The sequence below is a fragment of the Taurulus bubalis genome (genome assembly GCF_910589615.1).
Source record: "Taurulus bubalis genome assembly, chromosome: 10".
In the NCBI taxonomy this organism is placed as follows: Eukaryota; Metazoa; Chordata; class Actinopteri; order Perciformes; family Cottidae; genus Taurulus; species Taurulus bubalis.
Window position 1 is genome coordinate 7,771,243 of NC_136598.1, and position 24,598 is coordinate 7,795,840.

At 40.9% G+C, this 24,598-nt stretch overlaps 3 protein-coding genes across 4 annotated transcripts; 2 read left to right on the forward strand and 1 right to left on the reverse strand.

Annotated features, from left to right (window-relative positions):
- Positions 1 to 1,312: 1,312 nt before the first annotated feature.
- LOC306742710 (uncharacterized protein) lies at positions 1,313 to 4,723 on the forward strand. The gene is made up of 6 exons (XM_079225117.1): positions 1,313 to 1,335; positions 1,458 to 1,620; positions 2,188 to 2,348; positions 2,519 to 2,594; positions 3,809 to 3,836; positions 4,064 to 4,723. Exons 3-6 carry the CDS (start codon positions 2,210 to 2,212, stop codon positions 4,148 to 4,150), a joined length of 330 nt encoding a protein of 109 aa, XP_079081243.1. The 5' UTR covers positions 1,313 to 1,335; positions 1,458 to 1,620; positions 2,188 to 2,209; the 3' UTR covers positions 4,151 to 4,723.
- Positions 4,724 to 4,809: 86 nt separating this feature from the next.
- Positions 4,810 to 10,629, reverse strand: rrp8 (ribosomal RNA processing 8). Of its 2 annotated transcripts, none has more exons than XM_079225518.1 (8): positions 10,517 to 10,629; positions 9,080 to 9,192; positions 8,234 to 8,513; positions 7,239 to 8,085; positions 6,035 to 6,164; positions 5,848 to 5,954; positions 5,656 to 5,752; positions 4,810 to 5,294 (listed from the first exon to the last, which is right to left on the reverse strand). In XM_079225518.1, the coding sequence occupies exons 2-8, from the start codon at positions 9,182 to 9,184 to the stop codon at positions 5,181 to 5,183; spliced, it is 1,680 nt and encodes a 559-aa protein (XP_079081644.1). In that variant the 5' UTR covers positions 9,185 to 9,192; positions 10,517 to 10,629; the 3' UTR covers positions 4,810 to 5,180. The 2 variants fall into 2 exon arrangements, with proteins under 2 accessions (XP_079081644.1, XP_079081645.1); XM_079225519.1 differs by lacking the exon at positions 10,517 to 10,629 and adding an exon at positions 9,303 to 9,424.
- A 126-nt stretch (positions 10,630 to 10,755) lies between these two features.
- On the forward strand, positions 10,756 to 24,235 carry LOC306742599 (scaffold protein ILK). Its single transcript, XM_079224992.1, has 13 exons — positions 10,756 to 10,856; positions 12,039 to 12,297; positions 18,779 to 18,944; positions 19,737 to 19,832; positions 19,945 to 20,041; positions 20,150 to 20,233; positions 20,384 to 20,469; positions 20,574 to 20,683; positions 20,892 to 21,019; positions 21,233 to 21,354; positions 21,510 to 21,609; positions 22,434 to 22,564; positions 22,700 to 24,235. The coding sequence occupies exons 2-13, from the start codon at positions 12,209 to 12,211 to the stop codon at positions 22,847 to 22,849; spliced, it is 1,359 nt and encodes a 452-aa protein (XP_079081118.1). The 5' UTR covers positions 10,756 to 10,856; positions 12,039 to 12,208; the 3' UTR covers positions 22,850 to 24,235.
- Positions 24,236 to 24,598: the final 363 nt, after the last annotated feature.

Below are 24,598 nucleotides of genomic sequence, written 5' to 3' on the forward strand. Positions count from 1 at the left end.
CCTGACGGTGTGGAGCTTGTTGGCAGCAGCCTCACAGTTCAGGGTCCTGTGGAGCATAAGCACGCCGGCCTGTATGAATGCTCCTTCTCCTATCACCATCTTAAAACAACGCTGAAGTTTAATGTCACGGTTAAACCTCAAGTTATACAACCTGGTAGGTGAAACTATTTGCATTATACTTCTTAAAAGACTTTCACAGCTACATTTATAATTTTCTGCAGTGTGTGACTATGAAATATTGTCATGGAACGTTCTCTCCTCTCAGTTCCTCCAACAATCCGAATCAATTTGCAGACTGAAGATGGACACAGGGTGATTGAGTGCTCAGCAGCTGATGCTGTTCCTGCAGCCAACATGTCCTGGCTTCTACCAGAGGGTGTGTCTGGAGTCTCTTGGTTCAATTTCACTTCTCATAATGGAAGCCACTCTGTCAGGGGAGTTTTACTCCTCCCTGCCTGCTCGCCTTGGGAGCTCACTGCGGAGTGTGTGATAAATCACCCAACGTTTGAGGAGCCAGAGAACAGAAGCATTACCCTCCCTCTTTGCGGTATGTTCAACAAATCAAGCGGTGGATAATTTTATCTAAATAGCGGACGTCTCTGGCCGTCCAAGCGCCATATATTTTTATATTTTCCTCCTTTTTCCCACGCAGCTCGCCCTGAAATCACCATCAACTCCAGCACTGAGTGGAAAGACGGTGACGAGTTCACAAAGGTGGACTGCTCTGTGGACAGCGCTGCCCCTGCGGCAATCATAACCTGGCACGTTGGAAACGTTGACAACAACATCAGTTACGTGTCTGAGACTGAAGTCCAGGCTGATGGTTCGGTATCGGCCTGGAGCTCTGCGCGTGTCTTGTCATCTTTGTATTCTGGTCAGAATTTGACCTGCACAGTGGAGCATCCAAGACTGGAGGCACCAGAAAAAAGAACAATACACATTCTTGTGCACAGTGCGTTGTTTCTTTCTTTGCCATATTTCTCTCTGTGACTCACACAAACTCACGCAGCTGCTCATTCCCTTCCTGTCATCCCTTGTTTTCTTTTTCAGCAGCCCCTCTGCTGAGTGTGTCTCTGGTGAGACAGCAGGACTCTCCTCTGTGGCTGGCAGTGTGTGACTGCAGAGCGGAGAGTGTCGGGGCTGACCTTGCCTGGGTCCTTCCCGAAAATGCCAAAGGCCAAACATCCCTACACTCAGAGTATGAGGGCTTCGTCATTAAAGCCAGACTGACTTATCAGTTTCCTCTGGCCATTCACGAGGGGCAGGACCTGACCTGTGTGTATCGTTTAGGACATGGAGCCACAGAGAAAAAGACCATTCATGTCCCCAGATACCGTGAGTTTAGAAACAATACTCATGTGTGCACCTATACACACTTCAATTGCTCCAAATGTAGTAATTCACAGAAATGCATTCAGCGATACAAAGATTTCATGGTTAAATTGACTTTTCTGCAGATATCTCCTCTGTGAGAGTCCTAAACCACACAACTCCTCTGCAAAGCCGCTATGGTGGTGAAATCATCACACACAGACTGGCTCTCCAGGAAAATCATCACAACCAGAGAGTGCTGCTCCGAGTCGTAGGCAACGTGCCAGAATACAACCTCATCTGTAAAAGGTGATGAATCCTCTGTTATCTACCACCTAACGAGCACAAAATGAAATGCTTGCCCAATTTCAAGGAGCTATTAAACTCAGAGTCAACAATTATCAGCCTGGAAATATAAACTGGATTGTTTCCACGACATGGATATCACCCTGCACGACATAGTATGAGTTTGGAGAGATTCTATAATCTCATTAAACTCACTGTGGGTACTGTAGTTTATTTTGGGTCAACTCCACACACACACCCTGCTGTAAATGTGGATAAATCTGCAGCTAAAAATAGCCTAGAACTAATGCACATGTATTTCTGTTATGTATTTGCGTAACCTTTGCAAAAAACTACAGAGAGAGGAAATTACTGAGTCTTTTAACAAACATTTTGGTGCAAACTTGAATATGTATGTCTCAAATGTAGGAACAGATGAGGAGTAAACAGAGTAGAAAGCCAGAAACATTTGTGAAATGGACGAACACATTCATTGTTGGTTACTGTCTTCACGAGTGATTTGTTCACTATAGGAAAAATATAAAACACTCCTTCAAAGACGAATTGAGTGAAAAGTCACTGGTGTTTCAGGAGTGACGGCTCATTTGTCCAAATGGACGGGGTTGCAATGGTCTTCCAGTCGAAGCTCACGGGGCAGGATGAAGGCCTGTACAGCTGCCGGGCGTCCTTCTATCACCACACAGCCACAGTCAACATTCAAGTGGAGGTCACGAGCGAGGACAAGCAGTTTGGTGAGTGTGGACCCTGTTGTTTTTTTTCCATCCAATATCTGAGTGACTTGTTTACTCAAGATTTTCTGATCATATCAACATGCTGAGGTATGTTTTCAGAATGAAGTTTGCTGGGACTTTTGTTTAGTATTTGTGGCTTAGAGATAACTCTGTCCATGTATGTGTTTCAGCACTTGCCGCCGTGATCTGCATTTCTTCGGCCTCGGCCCTCATCCTCATCCTCGTCGTCACCCTCTGGGTGTGGTGGTGAGTTAAGTGCCTGCACGGGTAACCGTGTTTGCAGCTCGGCAGGAGATGGGTTGACGGGCAAGTGAGAGCAACGCTGCCGGTGGCATATAATTCGAGACAAACAGGATGTGCGGATCGTTAACCCAACTAACCAAAAACCCCATTATCGGGCTGTTATTCACAAACAGGAAGCAGACATGTGCCTCTGCCACCGCAGCCCTGCGTGTAGACAGGTAGAACATTGGGGATAAACAGGTTTATCTTCCAGTTTCCTGCTCTGGCTTTTAGAAATGTTACGTCTGGCAAGTTTTTGCAGTAGACTTCTGTTTGTTGGCCCATTATCATCAATGCACATTGCAAAAGTGGAGTTAAAAGGTTCAAAGTCTACGACTTCGGAAGTTATTAATATTAATGAAAATTCGAGCTGCCATTCACCATTAGAAAGAATCCACAAATCCATCTCTTAATCTTACTGCAGTTGGACAAAATCAGCGAGCCACTCGTCTTTTTTACGACTGATGTGGGATATCTGTCACAAAAGAACTGTTTAATGGCTTCTGCCTGCAGAACTTTCCACATTTTTCACATTCACTGCCAAATCTAACTTCTCTCAAGAATGTTTGTCTGGATCAGATCCCGCTGTGACTAAAGTTGCTCTGTGCAGCACAACAACGGTTCAGACGCTGTTTGAATAGGCCACGCAGGCTCTCTGGTCAGAACATTTGGTCAAGGTGCCATTGGTTGACAGAGCCTCGGTCCCCTTATCCCTGGCTCTGGTGGGAGGGTCCTGTCAGGCTAATTTGGGAAGGTCAGCCACACAGCGTACAACCAGCGTATACAAGAAAACATGACTCCCCGGGAGAAAAGCTATTTTGGAACCAACATCAACCCCCCTCGCACCCTCCCCTCCACACTGGGGACACTTTTTGACGGCTGCAGGTCTTCATCGCGTTGATGTCGCTGGGGTCATAATGTACACAGCGAGCTGCCGCTTCTGACATGAGAGATCAGTGACGAGGACTCAGATCACCACTCGCCGTCTCCATTGATATTCATGGAGCATAATGCATTCCCACCTGCAACTTCCCCATTTAAACACAACTCTGTGTCAGATGAAGTCACAGTGCCACCTAGTGGTGATGCTCAGCCCTACAAGCTCCTTGAAATAAAGAATTCATTCAAAACAGAATCATTTACATGAGTCACACAATCTTTTTTGTTTTGTTTTACAGCAAAAGGCAAAACAGGTCACAATATAAGGTAAGAGTACATTCAGTTAACATGCAAGTCCATTTTCCTTTTAGAAAAATGTTCATAAATCCAGTTTTTCATTGTAAATTGATATTCTTTTTCTGGTTTTGCTCGATTATTATACAAATCTGAAATCGGCACAGTCTCTCAACCTGTTAACTTCTAACTATATAATTCAGAAACCGGAGTCTCTCGCTGCCTTGACATCTCTGATGCAAGATCCTGGCTCTCCTCAGGTGAAGAAGCCAGCAGTGACAGAAAGTAAGGAATACGCTCGGATGGTCAGCTACTCCATCGTCCTTGACATCAAGAGTACAGTGTGAAGATAATAAATACTTTGGATTTACACATTCTCCTTTGCATTGTGCACAAACTAGATATGAAGGCTTACTAGAACTGCGGGATTTATCATTTCTGTGAATTTTCATACGAGTTCAGCATTATAAGTAAAATAATCTTTTTTATGTACTGGAATTAGTTTTTGACTGATAGGCATTACTGATTTTAAAGCATTACCGTTGCACTTCGACTTGAATTCTGTTTATTTCTTTATGTACATTGCTGTCAATAAAATCATCCGAATATATCTTTATATCTATATGGTTTTCTATAATTTGCTGTTTTTAATCAAGTTGTGACATGACTGAACTAAAACAAACACATCTCCAGATAACTGTGACTTTAGCTTCCCACCATCTGCCCTTGTGGTATCTTTGGTCAACTAAATCAGTGAGGACCATCTGCTGTGACAACATGTTACCTCTATAAATAAATTCTCATACAGTTCATATACTAGATGCAGACACACTCATCCTCATCTCATCTGTCCACATTGGGACGCAGTGCTGTTACTCCCTCTTGTGGCAAATGATCACACACACAACTGAGCTGATCAGGTTTTAGTCTGTTTTATTTTTAACTTTTTCCAGAATTGTCAGGATTGTTCAACAAGACAAGCTTCACTTTTACATGTTTTCTGGTAAAAAAAATATTAAAATGGTGGCCTGTACATAATGTGCTGTGTGTGTATATGTATGTATGTATGTATGTATGTATGTATGTATATATATATATAGGTTTTCCTTTCAACAGAAGAACACTCAGGGTTATTTTACTGATAAGTATCTATATTGATGTATTACATGAAAAACCATGTATAATGAATGCAGCTAACTCAGCTCCGTCTCAGGCTTCAAAATGTAGCAATCTAAAACGATACATTTAGATACAAATGTACAACCACTGCTTTGGAAAACAGATCCAAACTTGATATTCCCAAACATACTGCTTCAAAAAACGAAAGTATCACTGTAAACAAATACAGTGTTTGCATCAAGTCCTTTCGCATAACATTCATCTTTTCTTGTAGACACAAGGCCTCAATTGAAGTCCAAATTTCTTGATATTTTCTGGAGCATCTCCCGTCTTTAGTAATTCAAAGGAGTAGAAATGAGTGCTCTCTGTGTCCTGTAGGAAGAAAAAAAAGAATCAAAACACAAATCACTCTTTACTTCAGTGGCGGGCCATGGATTGTGTAGCTACGCTTGCTGTTAACAGCTGATCGCGGCGCATGGCCTCTTTGAGAAAACTGCATTTAAAAAAATTAAAAACAAATAACCCTGATACCTCTTATGACAAAACGTATTATTACATATTTTTCTACGTTTAAGTTTTTACAGCTGGAACATCGGGGTTCTCATAATTTGAGTATAAGGTTACCATTTCATTTTATATACATGCATTAACTTGGTTTATATTAAAAGTATGAGAAAATAGAGAAATAAGGAAGTGTTTCCCTGTACCCGATGTCCCTTGTTGCTTGTCTCACCTTGGCCACCATCTTGAATCCCAGACCACCCAGCGCGGAGACAAAATTCCGCACGTTCTCGAACCTGCTCGCCACTTCCGCTATCTTCAGGACACCCCTACAATAATTGTGCAAATCAGTTATCCAGACATGTACGATAAATACACACACAAAAAACTGCCGTGTGTGCTAAATCAGTGCGACATGTTTTACCCCTTCTTTAACACACGGTTGGCCTCTGCTAGAAAATCTGCCAAGTTGGTTCCCATGAGAGAAAGGCAGAACACGGCGATGTCCACAGAGCTGTCCTGAAGCGGGACCTGCACAGAGAGAATGCGTTGTGTTTTCTAACAATCGCACGGACAGTGGATTGGCATGCAGAAAACAGCGACAAACTCACGTCGGCCATGTCACAGACTGTGACAAGTTTGCAGGTCGCTGCTAAGTCAAAGCTGTGCACTTTGTTCTTCACGCTGCACGCTATTTTACAGTCACCACACCCAAAGTCTGCAACCACCAGAGAGGAAGGTCTGAAAAAAAAAGGGCACAATTGTTGCGTTTACAATTATAGCATATTAGTATATATATATTATGACAGTCAAAACTGTTGATCTTCTCCCAAACTGCTGACACTAAGAAAGCCGTCTTCTCACAGCAGCCAAATGAAGCATCACTTCAACACCCACAGTGCAGCATCATCTCCTGCATTACTCTTTGCTGACAGAGTCTTCAGCAGAGTGATGGAAAGTATTTACTGTGTACAGCAGATTACTGATGTAGATAATGGAATTTCCCAACAAGAAATGGAAAGGACATTAAATTATTTTTTCTGTTGTGGCGTTGTTTTTTCTGTTGTGGCTGTTAATGTTTTTAGAAAAAGCTGAACTCAAGAAGTGCGTGTGATGCGGTACTGATCAATGAAAGGACCTGAATTTAGAACACGTGGTGAATCAAATGAAACACCACACGCACTGTTCAACATGTGTTAAATGGTGCAGATGTTGAGCTGAATAGATACAGAATCTCCTGTCTTTGTAAACCACTCTAATATTACATATTTATAATCCCTTTAATTTCGTTGTGCGTTTGATTGTCCAACAAACTTCAATGGAGGTGGGCAACCCACAGGATTTTTTTCAAAAAAGGGCTAAGCTATGATGTAAAATCTCAATCACAAATATGTGTTGACTTTCTGCAAAGTGTGTAACAAAATAAACTCAGCTCATTGGCCCACTAGCTATCTCCTTGTAGCTTCAAACCGCATCCGATGGTCATCTTCAGCAGATGGAGCTGGCTCAAGTGTCCCCACGTGAGAAGTGTGGGTATTACATTTAAATTGGTTGCGTCTGAGATGTGTTATCCCGTGACCCAAATCCTACCATTTAGGTTGTGAGGACACCTGACCCAGCTCCAGACGACCTCAAGATGCAGTTGAAAGCAACAAAAAGTTGATACAGCTACTTTGATTTCTGAGGTTATTTTACTATTCTCGCTGTTCTCAAAGGCTCACATTTCTAAACATTTGTGATTTAAAATTAAGAAATTCAACGAAATCCAAAATGTTGAACTACAGGAAAATTAATACATTAATTAGAATATCTTACTTTTGTCGGATGTAAGAGATGATGGCGTCCACTGGGTTCGCGGGCCACCTCTGAACCTGCGCCGTGTAGCCTCTGTGGTAGATCTCGAAGGCCTGCGGGTCCTGTTTGAACATACGCTTCGCCTCGCCGCTGGACGTGCTGTACAGAACTTCATTAATGTACCGGAAACGGGCCGCGTCCAGCTGCAGTTCCATGCGGGACCTCAGTGAGGCGGAGCGGTCCGGTTTCACCTCTACCTCTGGGGCCGCAGGCTCGACTTTCGTCTCCGCGGGACTCTCCCGTTGGACTGGTTCCTGTCTGTTGAGCAATTTCCGTAGATTCTCTCTTTTCAGAATCTCTTCTCTGCTCAGCTCGGGTTTCGGCCTTTTCACGGGTGACTGGTGCTGCTCACCTGCGTTCTCCACTCGAGGTAAATCTGCTTTCCGTTTCGGTCCATCAGCAGAAGATCCTGTTGCGTCTTTTCCAACTTTGCCAACAATTTGCTGCTTTTCCTCTCTGAGCGTCTGCGTGTCTGTTGTACCGGATATGTCAGCGTTCTCCTCAGCCTTTTTCATTTTCTGTGGTTTACTTTGCTTTTCCTTTTTCTTGGCTGGTTTCTGACTGTTCTTGTTGTTGCTATATGAATCTACTTTGACTTCTTTCTTTGGCTCGTGCTGCTCTGCAGATTCTGCTTTATTGATTTTTTTCTCTGGCTCATTCTGACGAAATTTATTTGTACATTTCCTCTTGTTCTTCATTTTGTTTTTCCACTGTTTTCTGCTCAGTCCCTCCGTGTCCTCCGGTTTGGATTTGATAATTCCGTTATCCGTTGTTTTGCTCACAGATGGGGTTTTTAACTTCAGAGGCGCTTAAGGGAGAATAAAAACATTTGGCTCTTATCTCATAGTCAAGTACTGTGAACATCAACATTGTTGTTTATCAATGAATACTTCTCAACACTCTGAAATGTTAATACATTGATGAAATGCGAGCCTTTACTACTACTAATTACTCACCGAATGTGTTGTCTTTCTTCCTCTTTTTTGTTGCAAGTGTCTCCCCATTAACGGTCTGATCCAAGTCTCCATCGTCTTGCTGCTCTCCTGTTGTTGTCGCCGCTCTCTTTCGCTTCTTCCTCTTCTTCTTTTTCTTGGTGTGTGACGGGACCACTTCTGCCTCACTGTCGCTGTCACTGTCGCTGTCACTGTCCTGCTGATGGTCGTCGTTCTTCCACTCTGGTACCGAGCCCAGTGTCTGCAGGGTCCGCAGCAGGCTCTTCTTTCCAATCACCTGGGTCTGATCCGGAGATACATTCAGATAATACAATAAGTCCTTCAACTGAAACGTGCAACCACATGTTGAAGACTGTCCAATATAAAAAGTGTCACTTTTTCTTTGTAGATGTGGAAAACCACATATTGAATGGCTTCTTGTGCTACAAATTACCTTTTGGATTTTTTGGTGTTTTTCATTTTGTCTTTTTTTTAAAGGAATAGCGAATAAGTAATATTAACCTTTTATGATGCCTTACTTGGCTAGGAAATTAAATGTATAGTTGTTATTGTGTGTGTGTGTGTGTGTGTGTGTCCACTGTATCTTTGTTATTCTTTTATTCAATTATCTATCCATTTCTTCTTGTCTAGTATAACTAGCATATTAAATGTTTCCCTACTTGACTGTCTCCCAGAACAGAAATCATTCAAAACAATTTACATAAAATCAGCTGTTACATTTCCTGACTCTCATCTGACCTTTTTTAATGGTTTCACAATCTTTTGCACAACTCAGGAATTAAGCCATTCATATTTACAGATATAGAAATACTGGTTACCCCCCAGACTTTACACAACTCGCACATTCACCTTGGCATTCGTGCTGCTGCTCGCCTTCTGGGTGCTCCCGGTCACAGTCTTGCTCAGGACCTGAGCGTCTTGTTCGTCACTCCAGTCGTCATCCTCATTAAACATGTTTCCCACTGGAAGAAACACACGTAGGAACGTAAATCCCCAATGAACACGAGAAACAACTCTCCTAACGCCTCTTCTTCTCTATCGACGCGCTAACTCGGCTAATTCAATAACTCACCACTTTGTCTCGAGGCAGAAGCTCTTTTACTCGTCAAACGGCTCGTTTCGTCGCTGTTTGTATGGAGAGTTTTGTTTAAATAAACACGTAAATGTGTTCAATAGCTGTGCAATGAAATCGTGTCAAAAGCCAAAGCCACGTTGGTTTGTCTCATGTGCGTTAAGGAAGCTAAACAGAACTACAGGCGCATGTGGATGACGTAGGCACACCACCGATTCGTGGGATGTGAAGTTCTTAGAAGCAACAGATCATCGATGAACCTACATGTTCTGCTCGTATTCAGGATTCAAAGTTCAAAATTCAACGAGGCTATTTGTATCACTAATAATCATTATCATCATCATGAGTACTTTTTAATTAATTAATAACTATGTTTATGAAGTATTGTTTAATATTTCTACTCTTTAATACAATATGACTTTTACTGTCAACATGTTTGTTGACAAGTAGATTTGCACATACAAGGACTTTGCATTAGTATTTCAGTGCTAACGGTCATAATACATATAGTAAGATTAGTACTGCAAAAGTAAAGTTTCAGAAATATTAAATAGTCATTTACCATAAGTACTATATGAGTGTATGTTTTAAAGCGAATGAGCTGTACAGTGTTAAAAAAAGAGGATAGACTGTGCAAAATATTGACTAAAGACCAACAGCAAATGTGCAATAATTCACAGTATAAATCATATGTATAATGTTTCAGTGTTTTGTCGTACAATTGGCCAGTTTTTAGACCTTGGTGTTGAATAAATACTATTTTATTTCAGCTGTGTTTGTTTTATTTTAGTTTGAATGAAAAATAAAACCTAAAAGTTAAACTATAAATCAATTTCCAGTCTGTATGGAGACACATTTTGTGTTTGTATGTGCACTTTACAATTAAAAATGAAAAGCATCATATCGCATCATTGGACATAATCAAACATAGTTTTGTTTTGGGGAGGTTTTTCTCTGTACGTGCACATAACCACTGGTGCAAAGCAAATGAGTACATTCACACAAGTATTGAGTTACTTTACTTGACTTTCCTTAAACATGTCCATCTCATGCTATCTTTACTTCTACTCCGCTCCAGTTCAGAGGCCTATTACTCACAGACATTATTTAAAACCTTTAGTATCAACATACTTGTTTATCAATGAATACTTCTCAACACTCTGAAATGTTAATACATTTATGAAATGCAGGCCTTTAACTACTTAATTACTCACCAAATGTGTTGTCTTTTTTCCTCTTTTTTGTTGCAAGTGTCTCCCCATTAACGATCTGATCTAAGTCTCCATTTACTCCCAGACATTATTCGATACCTGTAGTTACTCTGCAGCCTCCTTTTAAAATAACTATGACCTGAGGCTGTGAATATTTATACGTCGTGCAGTGCCCTCTGCCGCCTGTAGGGGGCGGAGCGCCGTCTTCCTCAACTGAGCGTTACCACGTACGTACGGCGGCGGTGAGGGTGTGGACGTCCCACAGCGTTCAATCTCCTGGAGACAACATAACGTCGCTAATAAACTTCTAACCGAATTACACAGCAACAGGCGAGCACACCCGGTAAGTTTATCGACTTGGAGGCACATTTAATATGGTCTCGGACTGTTTGAAGCACCAACGTGTGCTGTTTACTTGTGCATCTCAGTGGAGCCACAGAGAAAGGGACTCGGCTTCAGGACAGTTGGTTAGCTTGTTAGCCAGATCTCATTGCGTCAACCGCAGGATGCTAGCTAATGCGTGGAGCTAATGTAGTCCCCTTTAGTTGGATCCAGTATAATGGCACGGTGGTACTGACAGGAGCTGGAGGAAACCACAGGCTAAAGTAGCTTACACGAGCTCTTCGTCCACGTTAACCAGGTAGTGGCTCAGCTAGTCGTGCTGCTGTGAAGGCAGTGGGTCGTTAATGGGGAACTCATCACTGTGACACCAGGTTGTGTTTGTGTTAACAACACGAAGGAATCCCACTCGATTTCAGTCGTCTTCAGTGGATTAAAGGCATGTTAAATTAGCCTGCAGTGTAACGTAAATCGTGTTGTCATCTATGTTTGAGTGCTTAGCTCAATCAAACATCCTTCATTCACAGTGATTGTGAATACGTCTTTCAATGAGTTTTTTTTCATGTAGACAACAAATACCTATCATAGTCTAGGTTGTGTGACCCCTTGAAGAGACATTTTGGATTATTATGATACTTTGTTTGAATGATTTGTTTCCTATCAGAATTTAAGACTGCTCAAGATGACTGTTTTGTCTGACTAATACTCCCAAAAATAATTTAAGCTAAGCGTGAGATAAGAGGGAGAGAAAAGCAAATTGAGAAGCTGGAACCAGGTAATGTTTGCCCTTTTTTTTTTTTTTTATTAATGTCTCACACAATTGATCTGTTATCAAAATAGTTTTAGATGCACTTTCTGTTAATGGATCAACTTGGCTAACTGATTAATCAAATATTCATGTATGTTTTAATATTAATACAGAACATAATTTATCATGACACTGGACAAATATATCTGTCTACGCTGGTGTACAGTCACGACTAGTCACAACAAAGTATTGTGAGTCACCAAGTATTATGGGCGGATATGATTACTCAACACTGGGTTTCTTGGTTGCTTGGCTTACTTCTTTTTAGGCTTGCACTACAGGGTCATAACAGAGAGGGTTTATCATCTGGGATAGAGATCAAACAGATTTGAAACATGTGTTAACGGAGCAACCTCACTTTTGTGTTCCCTTTTTCAGGGTTGCTGGAGTGCTGCTCAGCTTCTCTGTAGCTCATTCTTCCATATGACGGACTGATGCTGGCCAGGACCCTGCTGAACCCCTCGGGTCGCCTCTCTCATCTGTCCCAGTTCAGTACTGCATCTACTCTGACGGGTGTACCTTAAGAGAAGGAAAATTCACAAGACAAAATGGATGATATCTTCACGCAGTGCCGGGAAGGCAATGCAGTGGCAGTTCGCTTATGGTTGGACAACACCGAGAACGACCTCAATCAAGGGTGAGCCAAAGTTTTCTTTTGCTTTTACAAAAGTGAGGCTTTGTGATGCCATTACTCAACAATGATGTCACAATAACCATGGCCAAATGTATTTTCTTTTAAACAACTTATATAAAGTAGCCCTAACAGACACTAGCATGGGTTTCGCTATTATTTATCATTTTTTTAATCAATGATTACTTTTGCACGTTGTGCTGCATGAGACTTGCCACACAATTATTTTGTGATGCTAAATATTGTAAATCAGAATCTCAATTAATTCGATACAGTGTAGTTTCATCGCTTACTTCAAATATGTCATTCTCAAACTATAACCCTAACTATGCAGGCTGAAAGCCCGCCTCTCCAGTATTTACAGAGATCGTGACCTGTGATTGAACCCACTTCCTTGTGGGCACATGTTTATGTCCAGCAGAGTAATTCAAAAGAGTAATGTTGGACAGGAAACCTGCTGTGATTGTAGAGTTGGTCACCCTTTCAGTTGCTGCAATTGCATTTAGGCCTTATGTAAATTAAGACAAATAATGGACTGGAAATAACTGCAAATAATACTGCAGGATTCTTTAGGATTGGACATGTTTATTGTACAAAATATCAGTTTGATAGTCACAGATCGGTCAGACCGCTTCTGTATCCTCAGCTGACTGTAAAGAAGTCAAGTAGTGTTTGCCACCCGGGAAGCTTCCCTTTTTAACTCCTCTGTCCAAGACTACCGGTATTTGTTTTCAGAGCAAACAAAAAGAGACTGAGTCAATCCATTTAATTATTATGACTGTTTACCTTGGAGCTTCTTCCTTTTTACTGTTTAATGGTATGAAGGTTGAGCACATTAACAACTAGTTGGGTTGTTTTTATACTGTATTTCATACAAATGACTTTGCAAACGACATAGTTGAGTATCAGAAGCTTCAAAGAAAGCAGTATCATTTTCTTGAATTACTGATGCAAAGTTAAAAAAAAAGTTAAATTTTTGTTATAGAGAAGTGACCAACAACGCCCAAAAGTGAAGTATTTTGTCTAACATAGTAATAATGGAAATAATAATAAGACGGTATGTACAAAGATGGCATTGTTGGGTTGCCTACTGAGGCAGATAGATTCATTTATGTTCATTTTAATTTAGGCTAGAAATAGTAAATAGTTTTTGTTCAGAGTTTTCTTGTTTGAGGCATTTTTGATGTTCAGATAAGTGGGGACAAGATAAGATTATCCTTTATTGGTCCCGCAGTGGGGAAATTTGCATTGATTCATACATGTTATTACACTATTTTAATATTCAAGAATAGTTTTTAAAAGTATAATAATATGCAAGAAATAAATTAAGAAAACAAGTAAGTCCGCACACGTAAGATGCCAAATAGTCTTTTTTTATGTTGCAGCTGTGTGTTTTTTTCCCCCTCCCATTTTTAAGCTTCACTATTTGACTACAGATTTATTCTGTAAGTTAAATTCTGAAACTTAAGTTTTCCCATTGTTGTAAGGCAGTGTGATTGCATCGAGCCAGTGTGGATACACGATGCATTCCCACCATGTGACTCCATTAGCTGATTGCATGTCAAGTTCCCTTTTCCGGTTGATATAGCTCTCCCAGTGGGGGAAAAACAGTTATTCTTCCCTTTTCATTTCCCTACAGAACTTGTAGTACTTCCCCTCCTACATTTCAGTTATCTCACTAAATATCAGCCCAACTGTAACTGTATTTTTCGCCATGTTCCTCGAGGATCGTGTGTTTACACTGATGTAACTCCCAGAGAGTCGTAGTGGAATGCTGAATCTCCTTACAAGGAATAACACTCAGGCCTCGAGGGAACCGTCTACTACCTACCAAAACTGAGAGAGAGGGGGAGGAGATTATTGTAGTGGTGCAGGACTGGAAGAGTTATGTGTGACGAGACAGAGGATCTTTGTGTGTGCATGTATGGGGGGGAGATAGTGGATTTTTCAAAAGGGAAATGCACAGTAAGCCATAGCGGAGCACATCACTATCTCCTCCTCCTCTTATGTTTCCTGTATCCGTCTCCCAGTGGTATTAAATGGCTCCAATCATTTCCCCTTCAACATTTCCTCAAAGTTTACAGGAGTTAATTACAAAGTTTAAAGCCAGTTCGCCCCCAGTTATTATCTCTGGTCCACTCTGAATGTGTTTTACACTGCTTCTTTGTTTGTTGGTGTTTTTTAATCCTAGTTATATGTAGAGCTGAAACCAGTGCTCAGTTAATCCATTAGATTGTAACTGATTTATAATTTTCTTGAATAATCAGTTAATAGTGAAAAATGTCCATAGTCCAATGGGATATCTTCAGATTTCTTGTTTTGTTCAAACAGCAAGCCAAAACATCCAAATATTCTGTTTAATCTAACATATCACAAAAAAACACAGCAAATCCTCACATTTTAAAGTTTAGATTTATAGAGCGTTTGGCATTTTTTTTATTCTTGAAAAAAATCAACAACTATAAAACGCCTCAGCTAAAGATGATCAAAATAGCTGCTGGTGAATTTTCTGACTATCGACCGATTTGATTTATCGTTTCCCCTCTAAATTAGTAAATTGGCTGAAAATGAATCTACAACTATTTCAACAATTGATGAATAGTTTAAGTTGTGTGTTCCAGCATCTTAAATGTGCCTAATGTCTTGCTTTATAATACATTGAATAATATAATACATTGTCTTTGGGTTTTAGACTTTGACAATAGTGCAAATTCTGCAAAACAAATTATCTTGGGCTCGAGGAAATCATGATGCTATTCTCAATGCTTTGTCAAACCAATTGAGAAAATAGTTGGCATGTTAATCGATGTCCAAAACAATAGTTTGCTGCAGCCCTAGTCGTAGGAAAACAGTGTCTCTGTCTCATGGTGATGCGGCCGTGTGCTCATCCTCCATTCGTGTTGTGTTTGGCCTCAGATGACTGAGGTCAATGTTCTTGTGATTTCTTTGGCCTTTGAGTGTGTAATCGAGGCTTTGATGGTTATCTGTATTTACTTCATCCAAAATAAGTTCTGTACATGGGTGAATATCAGCTGGAGCAGAACACTCATGATTGTTATGAACAGTAGGACGGCACATATTTTACTGGAGTTGTTTACATGTTAAGATGGAGGCTGCTTGTTTTGGAGGGAGCTTGATTTACAGTGTGAATACTGCTTTTATATATAACCTCTTTGGTGGGAGCAGGAGTGGGAGCCTGCTGCCGTCATCGGTTACTATTGCAAGCAGACTGTGGTCTAGAGGCTTGTTGCAGCAGGTAAAAGTGGTCTCAGAGGAATTAGTGTGAGCAGTTTATGTGAATGAGGCGGCACAGATTATCAGGTCTGCTTTCCGAATTGAATTTAACAATACTCATTTAACCAATTTAGGATCAGTGCCTATTCATAATGGATTTTGTGTGACATCTCTGTTATGCAGCTATTGCAGAAAGCCTTTACATTATCAACTGAAATTATGAGAACATTACCAATTGTTTTTGCAATCTGAGATTAATGTATTGTCCTCAACTGCATTGTGTAGGGACGTCCTGATCAAGTTGTGTTTTTTTGGCCCAATCTGCCTTTTCATATTGGGTATCTGCCAATATATTGACTCCTGAAACTGACTTGATGTGATCTGCTAGAGAGGGGACATATGCCTCTGTTGGAGTTGTTGGAAAACAGTCAGTCTACTCTAGTTTGGTGAGTGGAGGGTTTTCCCTTACAAATGATCTTCGGCGAAGGTAAAGGAGAGCAGAGATGCAGGCTGAGGTGGACAGAACACAGTCAAATAAAATAAAGATTTAGACTTTGATTGGCTGAGCATCAACTGAGGACGTCTCTGACATTGTGCATTCCTAAGGGTTACAGTAGTTAAGTTACTGGAGACATTGTTGGCAATTTCTAGCCCTCAGTGTCGTAAATTTGGCTTTTGTCATGCACTGTATGTTCAACAGCATAAAATATTCCTTTGACTGTTCATGAAGTAACAGAATAAATCATATCAATCCAGAAGTTATTCTCTCTTTAGACCTTGTTGATCTTTTCATTTGTTCGATGTTTCCGTGAATTTGGTCCTGATGCTTTTTATACGACCTGGTGGGGATGTCGGGGCAGAGACATGCAGGGCGCAGACGAGGGCTCTTCCTCTGGCTCTTCCTCTGGCTTTTCCGTCTGCCAAACTGAGCACTGTTGGCAGGTGCAAGTGCCTGAAATAAATTACCGCAGCCAGTGTGGAGGGGGCAGCAGGAGAAGAAAACCCTGGCACCCAAGTGCCTTTGGGTTAAGGGGATGAAGCTAGCTTAAAGGAAAAATCTCTTCTATAAAAAGGGCCCCGACTAGAAATCCACACACAGAAAGCAGAGGCATGAGTCTCGCTTGATGTAAAAGTGCATTATTAGCAGTCACATGTGGATTGTTGGGGCCCTTTTGTTTGTATTAAAGGACCATTAGTCTATTAGAAATTAGTAATGATATTTGAAAAACAAAAGCACTCATTTGGAAATTTACAATACAAATTATATTATTAAAAAAAGTCACATCATTTCTCAAGATAAGAATACAAAAGAATAAACAATGAGAGAAGAGTGATGGGTTTTTTGGTCCACATTTTCTCACAAAAAAATATGTCTATGTCTGCATCTCCTTTTTGATTTTCTCTATACATCCAAATGTAAGATTGTGAATGAATGCATTCCCAAAATTCCAATGATATCTTCAAACGTGTTTTTTTTTTTTTTTGTCCAACCAACAGACCAAACTAGTTCCAATTGTATATATAAATGATGCGCCGTCTTTTTTTCAGTTAAAAAAGAAAAACAAAGAAAGACATTGAATCGTCACATTGTAAGAGCGGAAAAGCAGATAATTAGTTTTTGTTTGATAAAAGATTTAAACTATTAATCAACTCCTGGGGGTACCGGAGATTTTATTAAATATATTGGAAACGATAAAAAAATGTATTTAATAAATATTCAATATAAGTGTACTAAGTTCATAAACTGAATTCTGCATCAACTCATCGTTTCGGCTCTAGTTATTTGCAAATTGTGAATCTAGATAGATACGCAGGTTGGTCATTTTGCTTATGGTTGCAGTCTTGATCCTAAAGAATAGAGTCACTAACTTCACAACCCAACCTCCTTCCCGAAACAGACTCGAGCTTAATGCGTAAAACCCATCAAATCAGTGAAGTGGGTCTGTTGGGAGTTTTTCTCTCATGAACTTAGTCTAATTAGTTTTCAGGATTTGGCCTTTTTAGTCTGAGAGGAAATTGCACGCAGAGCAGATCTGGTGTGACTGCAGCAGGTCACCCAGATGCACAGATAGATGTGTGTTTGGGGACTGAGGGGCTCTGTGGGGCTCTTGATGCTGTTTTGAACAGAGCTCTGCAGGATGTGTGAATACAAGCCAGCGTCTTGATGGTGGCGGGGCAGAGGGTTCAGATTCCTGCAGATTCATAATACTCCCTCAGTTCTCGGATCCCATTATTATGCCGTCTGCCTACTCATAATTTCTGAGCAAGTGCATAACTTTATTATCTGGGGGACTGTCCTGAGTCTTGGCACAAACAATATAACCCTAATGGAAAAGAGAGTGTATGTAAAGTGGAATATGTCATCAGTGCTGTCCAGCTGTTTCACTTTAACAGAGAGCGAGAAGATGGATCTGGATGAGAGGACGAGGGAGTTGTGAGACTCAGATAAGGGAGGACATTTAGTATGAGATGAAGAGGGGGAGGCGACCACAGCCAGGCGGAGAGGGGAGAGAAATGAAGAATGACAGCTGAAGGAAGTCTCACTGGGCCTTATAAGGCCTGCAGCAAATGCTCAGCTTACTGTTCCCCCCCCCCAACCGCCTTTTCTTGATTAACTCTCTGTCACTCGGCTCTTACTGTGTTTTAATCTCAGTCTTTATCTCCTTTTCTCCGAGGAGGTACGGCATCAGTCACTCTGTCATGTAATCGAGGCCACTTTCCTAACATGTGTCGCTGCCAGTGTCACTGACACAATGAGGAATGAGGAGAGGTCTACCGGTATTGGTATTATCTGTTGTCTGAGTTGCATCAACTTCCTTCTTCTGAGGAAGATGACAAAAGTACAAGTGAACAATTCCTCATTATGTGCCCTCAGAGTCCGTATGCAATGCAAACCATCTTATTACGTTTAGATTTTTCATGTTGACCACCCAGTTTTCTCTCTGGAATGCACACTTGTCCTTTTTGAAAAGTGATATTTTCATTGTCAAAGCAAAACATGCGCTCCAAAATACAGTTCTGGTTTGTTACACTTGGTCATGTGCCAGTTATACCACACAGTTGTTTACAGGGAAAAACCTAATCTGTGTAGCCAAGGGGTGGAAGTTGCTGGTGTACTTTTTTTCTTTTTTCCCCCCTTCAAGTGACACAAAGAATAACTTGCAAGACAGGCAGGAAAAGTTGCTACATCCTTGCTTTGCTGAAGGTTTTGGCAAAACCTGTGCTGAATATAAATTCTCCTCTCTCACTGTAGAGATGACCACGGCTTCAGCCCTCTCCACTGGGCGTGCAGGGAGGGCCGCTCCAGCGTGGTGGACATGCTCATCATGAGAGGGGCTCGCATTAACGTCATGAATCGGGGGGACGACACGCCTCTGCACCTGGCCTCCAGCCATGGACATCGCGACATCGTGGGAAAGGTAGGGTTCGTGTAAACACCGGGGCATAAACACAGTGATGCTGGAAACGGTCACTTCCTGGTTCCGTTGGTCATCCTCCACTGTGGAAAATGATTTTTTATATATATATATATATATATATATATAAATCTTCAAATTTGCTTTATAAACACAGGCTATTATGAAATCTAAAATGCTCATCTGTATAGCAATTATAGATACAAAGGTCTTGTCTGTTCTTGCAGTTCCATCTGAAACTAAAGCGGTTCTGAGGGAGGTTGAGCAATTTGTCAGTGTTGAGGGACAGTTTCAATAGCTGCAAGTATGATGATGAAATATGTTTATTAATCCTTTTTTTATTCAGGGACATTTTGCTCATTTGCTATTTTTTTTAAATATATCTTAGGACATATCGGAACAATACATCAGCTGCAGGTTGCATCTATGGCTGATGGACATTATGTGGCTTATTTTGATTTGCCAAAATAAGTTAAACATTTGTTTGCAGTTCAGCCAGCAATGCAGGGATCCATTCACATACCAGCCTGTGTCTGCAACAGCTCCTGTGCAGCATATAAAGAATCACCTGCACGATTCCTTTTCAGATGCACCACACGGGTACACTGGGTGTCTGATTTAGAGTTGCTGCCAGGCAGATATTGAGTTTAATGGTAGGCATGTCTCAATACCTCTGGTATGTGTCCACAGGCAATGTTGGCAGCATTAACACTCATCCCTGTATACAGCCCAAACAAGATCTGACCAGCCTGTTTTTAGTTTTTGTATAATCCTTTGTTTCTGCTTCTCCTTCAGCTGATCCAGTGCAAAGCAGACACTAATGCAGCTAATGAACATGGGAACACACCACTGCATTATGCCTGCTTCTGGGGCCAAGACCTTGTGGCTGAGGTTAGTGCTCCCCCTGGTGGTGCTAAAGCTGAGACGTATCTGTTTTCATGCATACATTTCATCACAATTAACTATTAAAGTAGCGCTGACATCAATCTGTCCTTTTAATCAGGACCTTCTGACTAATGGGGCTCAGGTGAGCATCTGTAACAAATATGGAGAAACTCCCATGGACAAAGCCAAACCTCACCTGCGTGAACTCCTCAAAGGTATCCTGACTCCCCGTTACCACTTGCCTCATTCCAACAGGTTCAAATGCATTTTTCGATGTCTTTGTTTGAAATTTTCTCATGACAAACTATCCTACCACCACACAGAAAAAGCTGAGAAAATGGGACAGAACTTGGCTAAAATTCCCTTCAAGGACACATTCTGGAAAGGCACCACGAGAACTCGACCCCGTGAGACACACACACACACACACACACACACACACACACACACGGTGCTGCAAGAAAAGGGACAATGTTCCTTGCTTCCCGGCAAACCAATTTTAATGTTTGAAGTTTCACGTGAATAACAGGCCTTTTGTCTGACTTTTGTGTTTTTAGGTAATGGCACTTTGAACAAACATGCAGGCATTGACTACAAACAGCTCTCTCTCTTGGCTAAAATAAATGAGAACCAGTCTGGAGAGGTACTTCTGCTCTTATTCTTTTATCCTTTCCTTTTATCACTAAATGGTCATCAGAGTTACATGCCATTAATTTCACCTTTTCTATATCTGATTCTTGTCTGTAGCTGTGGCAAGGGCGCTGGCAAGGAAATGAGGTTGTTGTTAAGGTGCTAAAAGTTCGTGACTGGACCACAAGGAAAAGCAGAGACTTCAATGAGGAATATCCCAAACTCAGGTTATTATTTAAGCCGGACTTTTCTACAGTCTTTACGTTCTATGGTCACTCATTTGTCTGTTTATTTTGCTGAACCAAACTTTATTTATTATTTCTTTTTGGGGGTATTGCATCTCACACGAGCCGTCTGTTTATGCCTTTTTGTGTCTGTCTGTCTGTCTGTCTGTCTGTCTGTCTGTCTGTGCCTCCCTCTTGGGCTCTATCCCAGGATATTCTCCCACCCGAATGTCCTACCCATGTTGGGAGCATGTCAGTCTCCTCCCGCCCCTCACCCCATCATCATCACACACTGGATGCCTTATGGCTCCCTCTACAACGTGCTGCATGAAGGCACCAGTGAGTACTACTACTCCTGTCACAAAGTCTGTACTCCTGTACAAAGTCTCTTTTTTTCGTGTTTGGCAGGGATTTGGGATTTATTGCAGTTTCACATTTGTCATTATGTTGCCATCACTTTTTTTTACAGTAGCAATTGCACTGTCTACCTGTTATGTGGTGAAAGTAAGGGTGGCTGAAATCTGTTGATTTGTCTCTTATCCTGCTGTTTAGACTTTGTGGTGGACCAGACACAGGCGGTGAAGTTTGCGCTAGACATTGCTTGCGGAATGGCCTTCTTACACACACTTGAACCCATGATCCCTCGCCACTATCTCAACAGCAAAAGTGTTATGGTAAGAATAAGTTGTGGTTTCAAGCATAGCTTTCAGTAGCTTTTCATAAATCTATAAACAGACCTATCAAAGAAATTTGTCACAAAAAAAAAGAAGCAAGTGTTTTCTGTTGCACTGGAAAGTGACATCTCAGTCTGTGTTGCTTGTTTCCACAGATAGATGAAGACATGACAGCCAGGATCAGCATGGCAGATGTCAAGTTCTCCTTCCAGTGTTCTGGCAGGATGTACTCGCCTGCATGGGTAGCCCCCGAGGGTAAGCATCACTCATATAGCACAGACTTAAAGTGACAGCTGAAGCCACACAAGCTTGAGTGTGAATGATGGATGCAGGGAACTCTAGAAGACGGTCTCAGAACTAAATGTAATCTTCAGCTGATTTCCCCTGGAGATACAGTGAAATCCAAGCAAGTTGGAAACATAAACTGATTAACAAAATAACCAGGGCACATCTGCAGCAGTGATACAAACGGTAATAGCAATCCACAGAAAAAGGTTTTAATTTTACAGAGCAGTATATGGTGCATGATGGCAGTGACTGCATGTGAATCAGGAGACTTGTTACCATAGAAACAACCTCCACAGAGTCTACATATAGTGGGTAGTGAGCCATGAAATTGAGAGTACAGAGTGTGTTGCTATTGATAAGGCATAAATGTACACATTTGGTTAAGGTGAAGAATTTCCATAGGACTTATCTTCAGCTTGGACGTCGTTTTGTAACATTTAAATGATGTTTAAACTGAACAGATGGATGGAGCAATGAGTATTTAATAGTAATAAAGTAATACATGTACTAAATGTTAATCCTGAATATATTATATATTCTAACATGTAGGTGTTCACCATGATTTATGAAAAAAAAAAAATCTTTTTTGTATTGTATCACTGGCAAATTGCTTCAGGAAAAAGAGCTTAAGATTTAATTTGACTACAGAAACACTGACGTCTACGAGTCACCGATACCGCTCGAGCAATCTAATTATATTTATCTTTTATAGTCAATGGTTTTGTTTTTTGTGGAGCCAGTTCCTGAGTTTGCTCTGCATAACCTCCACTCGTTGCTCTTTTGATTTCCAGCCCTGCAGAAGAAGCCAGAAGAGATCAACCGCCGGTCAGCAGACATGTGGAGCTTTGCTATCCTGCTGTGGGAGTTGGTGACCAGAGAAGTACCGTACGCTGACCTCTCTAACATGGAAATTGGCATGAAGGTTAGCAGAGTTGGCTTTCGTTTTACCAGCAGAGTTACAAATGATTGCAGCCAAAATAAACCACAACTGGTGGCTTTATTGGATTCAAGAATATTGTATGTACAGTACCAACCCTCTATCTGTTTTGGCCCGCAGGTTGCCTTGGAGGGTTTAAGGCCCACCATCCCCCCCGGCATTTCACCCCACATTTGCAAGCTCATGAAGATATGCATGAACGAGGACCCAGCAAAGAGACCCAAATTTGACATGATTGTGCCAATTCTGGAAAAAATGCAGGACAAGTGAAAGACCTCCTCTGCCCTCCTGTTCTGAACCGCTGACTTAGGGGACCTCTGACCCCAAATATCCCTTTTGATATGGTGGTGTGGTGCTTACCAGTATTGCCTTAAACCCTTACTCTACCGCTGCATTCAATGCCACTGTAGCTTCTGAGATGAATTCAGCAGCAGTCACGTCTTTTACGTTCTTTTTTTCAAAGTGTTTTAAGTTTGTATTATTGTCTCCATCTTTATCACTGATCCGCTGATGCTGCTCATCTTATAAACTGTAATCATGTGGACTGAGTACAATCATCTTCAATCTGCTAGACTAAATAACCTGTGGAGGTCAGCATGACAGTGGATTTAAGGCCTTATATTTCTTAACTGGAGTTGGCTGGCTCTTGAAAAGTCATCCTGCAAGGAAACTGCTCCTCTTTAATGTTGGCTCTTTGTAAAACAAATAACATATTAACTCAAAGCTTGCCTTGTGGGGAAAAAAATGTGTGTAACTGGGCTAGCATGCCAAATGTCTCAAACCAAGCATTTAAACAGCATTTACGATTAAGAAAACGATCTATGAATGAGTGATGCCTGAGAGAGTACTTAGCAGTGTTGTAGCTTCCAGTTTGAGCTTGACCTGCTGACGATGATGTAACACTGGCCGTAGAAACTGTATTTCCGGTGCAGCAAAACATGTTGGTGTTGATAATTGCAATGTTGGGATTATTTTTCTAAATGCATTGCAAAATTGCTGATTTTCTTTGGTTTATAACTAGATTACTTCAATAAATTACTGTAATCTAGTTTATTTTCATTATTTACCCTTCAAAAGTGTAACAGTTTTATTATGATCAAATTCTGTACTTTCCTACAAAGAGTATATAGTCTCCTTTTCAAGATGTCTAAAGGTGTCAGTGTTAAATTCAAGTGTTTTCATGTTGAATTCTGGCAACGTATGTAATTCAACATTACCAAACAATGCTTTGTTTCCTTGTAACACTGCAACCCAGACTGTAATTTATTCATGCATATCGTAGGTACAGTTCTAATTTGTTGTTTTGTTGTCGAGCACGAGGGCTGCCTTTCCTCCCACTTTCATGAGAAGTGGGAGGAAAGCATCAGAAGTTTCATCAGAAGCAGCTGCGAACAGAAGGTGACTGAAACCTTATTGGGTGGCGTTAACGTCTTGCAAACTGTCACATTGTTTTCTCACTTGTTTTGATTGTTTTGGTCCTCTAGATTATTTCAGACTTTGTATCAATCTCATGGGTTGTTTCTTCGACCTGCATTGTCTCTGTGCCTCCACCAGCTTGCTTGCTTGTTTGTGCTGAATCACAGGTTAAAGCCAAAATCAAGAATGACTTATACAAATGTATGTATTTATATATAAGTATATTAAAAAGGAATCATATGGGCAACTTGAATGTGTGAATGTTCTGTGGGAATTGGATGCTTTTGGGTTATTTGGGAGAAATACAACTTTCCAAATGAATAATTCTTTGAGGAATGAAACATGAGCATTCAAAAGCAACATCAATATCAGCCAATGTTATTTACTTGCTCACTGTTAATTCAATAGTGGGTTCGTACAATAATGAGTTTCTTACTATAACTTAAATTAGCAACAGAAAAGGTGTAAATGTGTTTTAGGAAAACCAAAAGAAAGCTGGAATTGGTGGTCCTTCAATAAATAACAATAGGAATAAAAACCTTTTTTTTTTAATGAAACTATATTGAATATATTCCAGCAGCATATGTTCATATTAAAAATTCA

Bases quoted from the DNA above. Each gene is read 5' to 3' on its own strand.
- LOC306742710 (XM_079225117.1), top strand. From the start codon at position 2,210: ATGGACGGGGTTGCAATGGTCTTCCAGTCGAAGCTCACGGGGCAGGAT. The intron at 2,349-2,518 runs GTGAGTGTGGAC...TATGTGTTTCAG, and splicing joins GAGCGAGGACAAGCAGTTTG to CACTTGCCGCCGTGATCTGC. The intron at 3,837-4,063 runs GTAAGAGTACAT...GGCTCTCCTCAG, and splicing joins AAAACAGGTCACAATATAAG to GTGAAGAAGCCAGCAGTGAC.
- rrp8 (XM_079225518.1), bottom strand. From the start codon at position 9,184: ATGTTTAATGAGGATGACGACTGGAGTGACGAACAAGACGCTCAGGTC. The intron at 8,086-8,233 runs GTGAGTAATTAG...TTCTCCCTTAAG, and splicing joins GAAGAAAGACAACACATTCG to CGCCTCTGAAGTTAAAAACC. The intron at 5,955-6,034 runs GTGAGTTTGTCG...CTCTCTGTGCAG, and splicing joins CAGTCTGTGACATGGCCGAC to GTCCCGCTTCAGGACAGCTC.
- LOC306742599 (XM_079224992.1), top strand. From the start codon at position 12,209: ATGGATGATATCTTCACGCAGTGCCGGGAAGGCAATGCAGTGGCAGTT. The intron at 21,020-21,232 runs GTGAGTACTACT...CCTGCTGTTTAG, and splicing joins CGTGCTGCATGAAGGCACCA to ACTTTGTGGTGGACCAGACA. The intron at 21,355-21,509 runs GTAAGAATAAGT...TTGTTTCCACAG, and splicing joins TCAACAGCAAAAGTGTTATG to ATAGATGAAGACATGACAGC.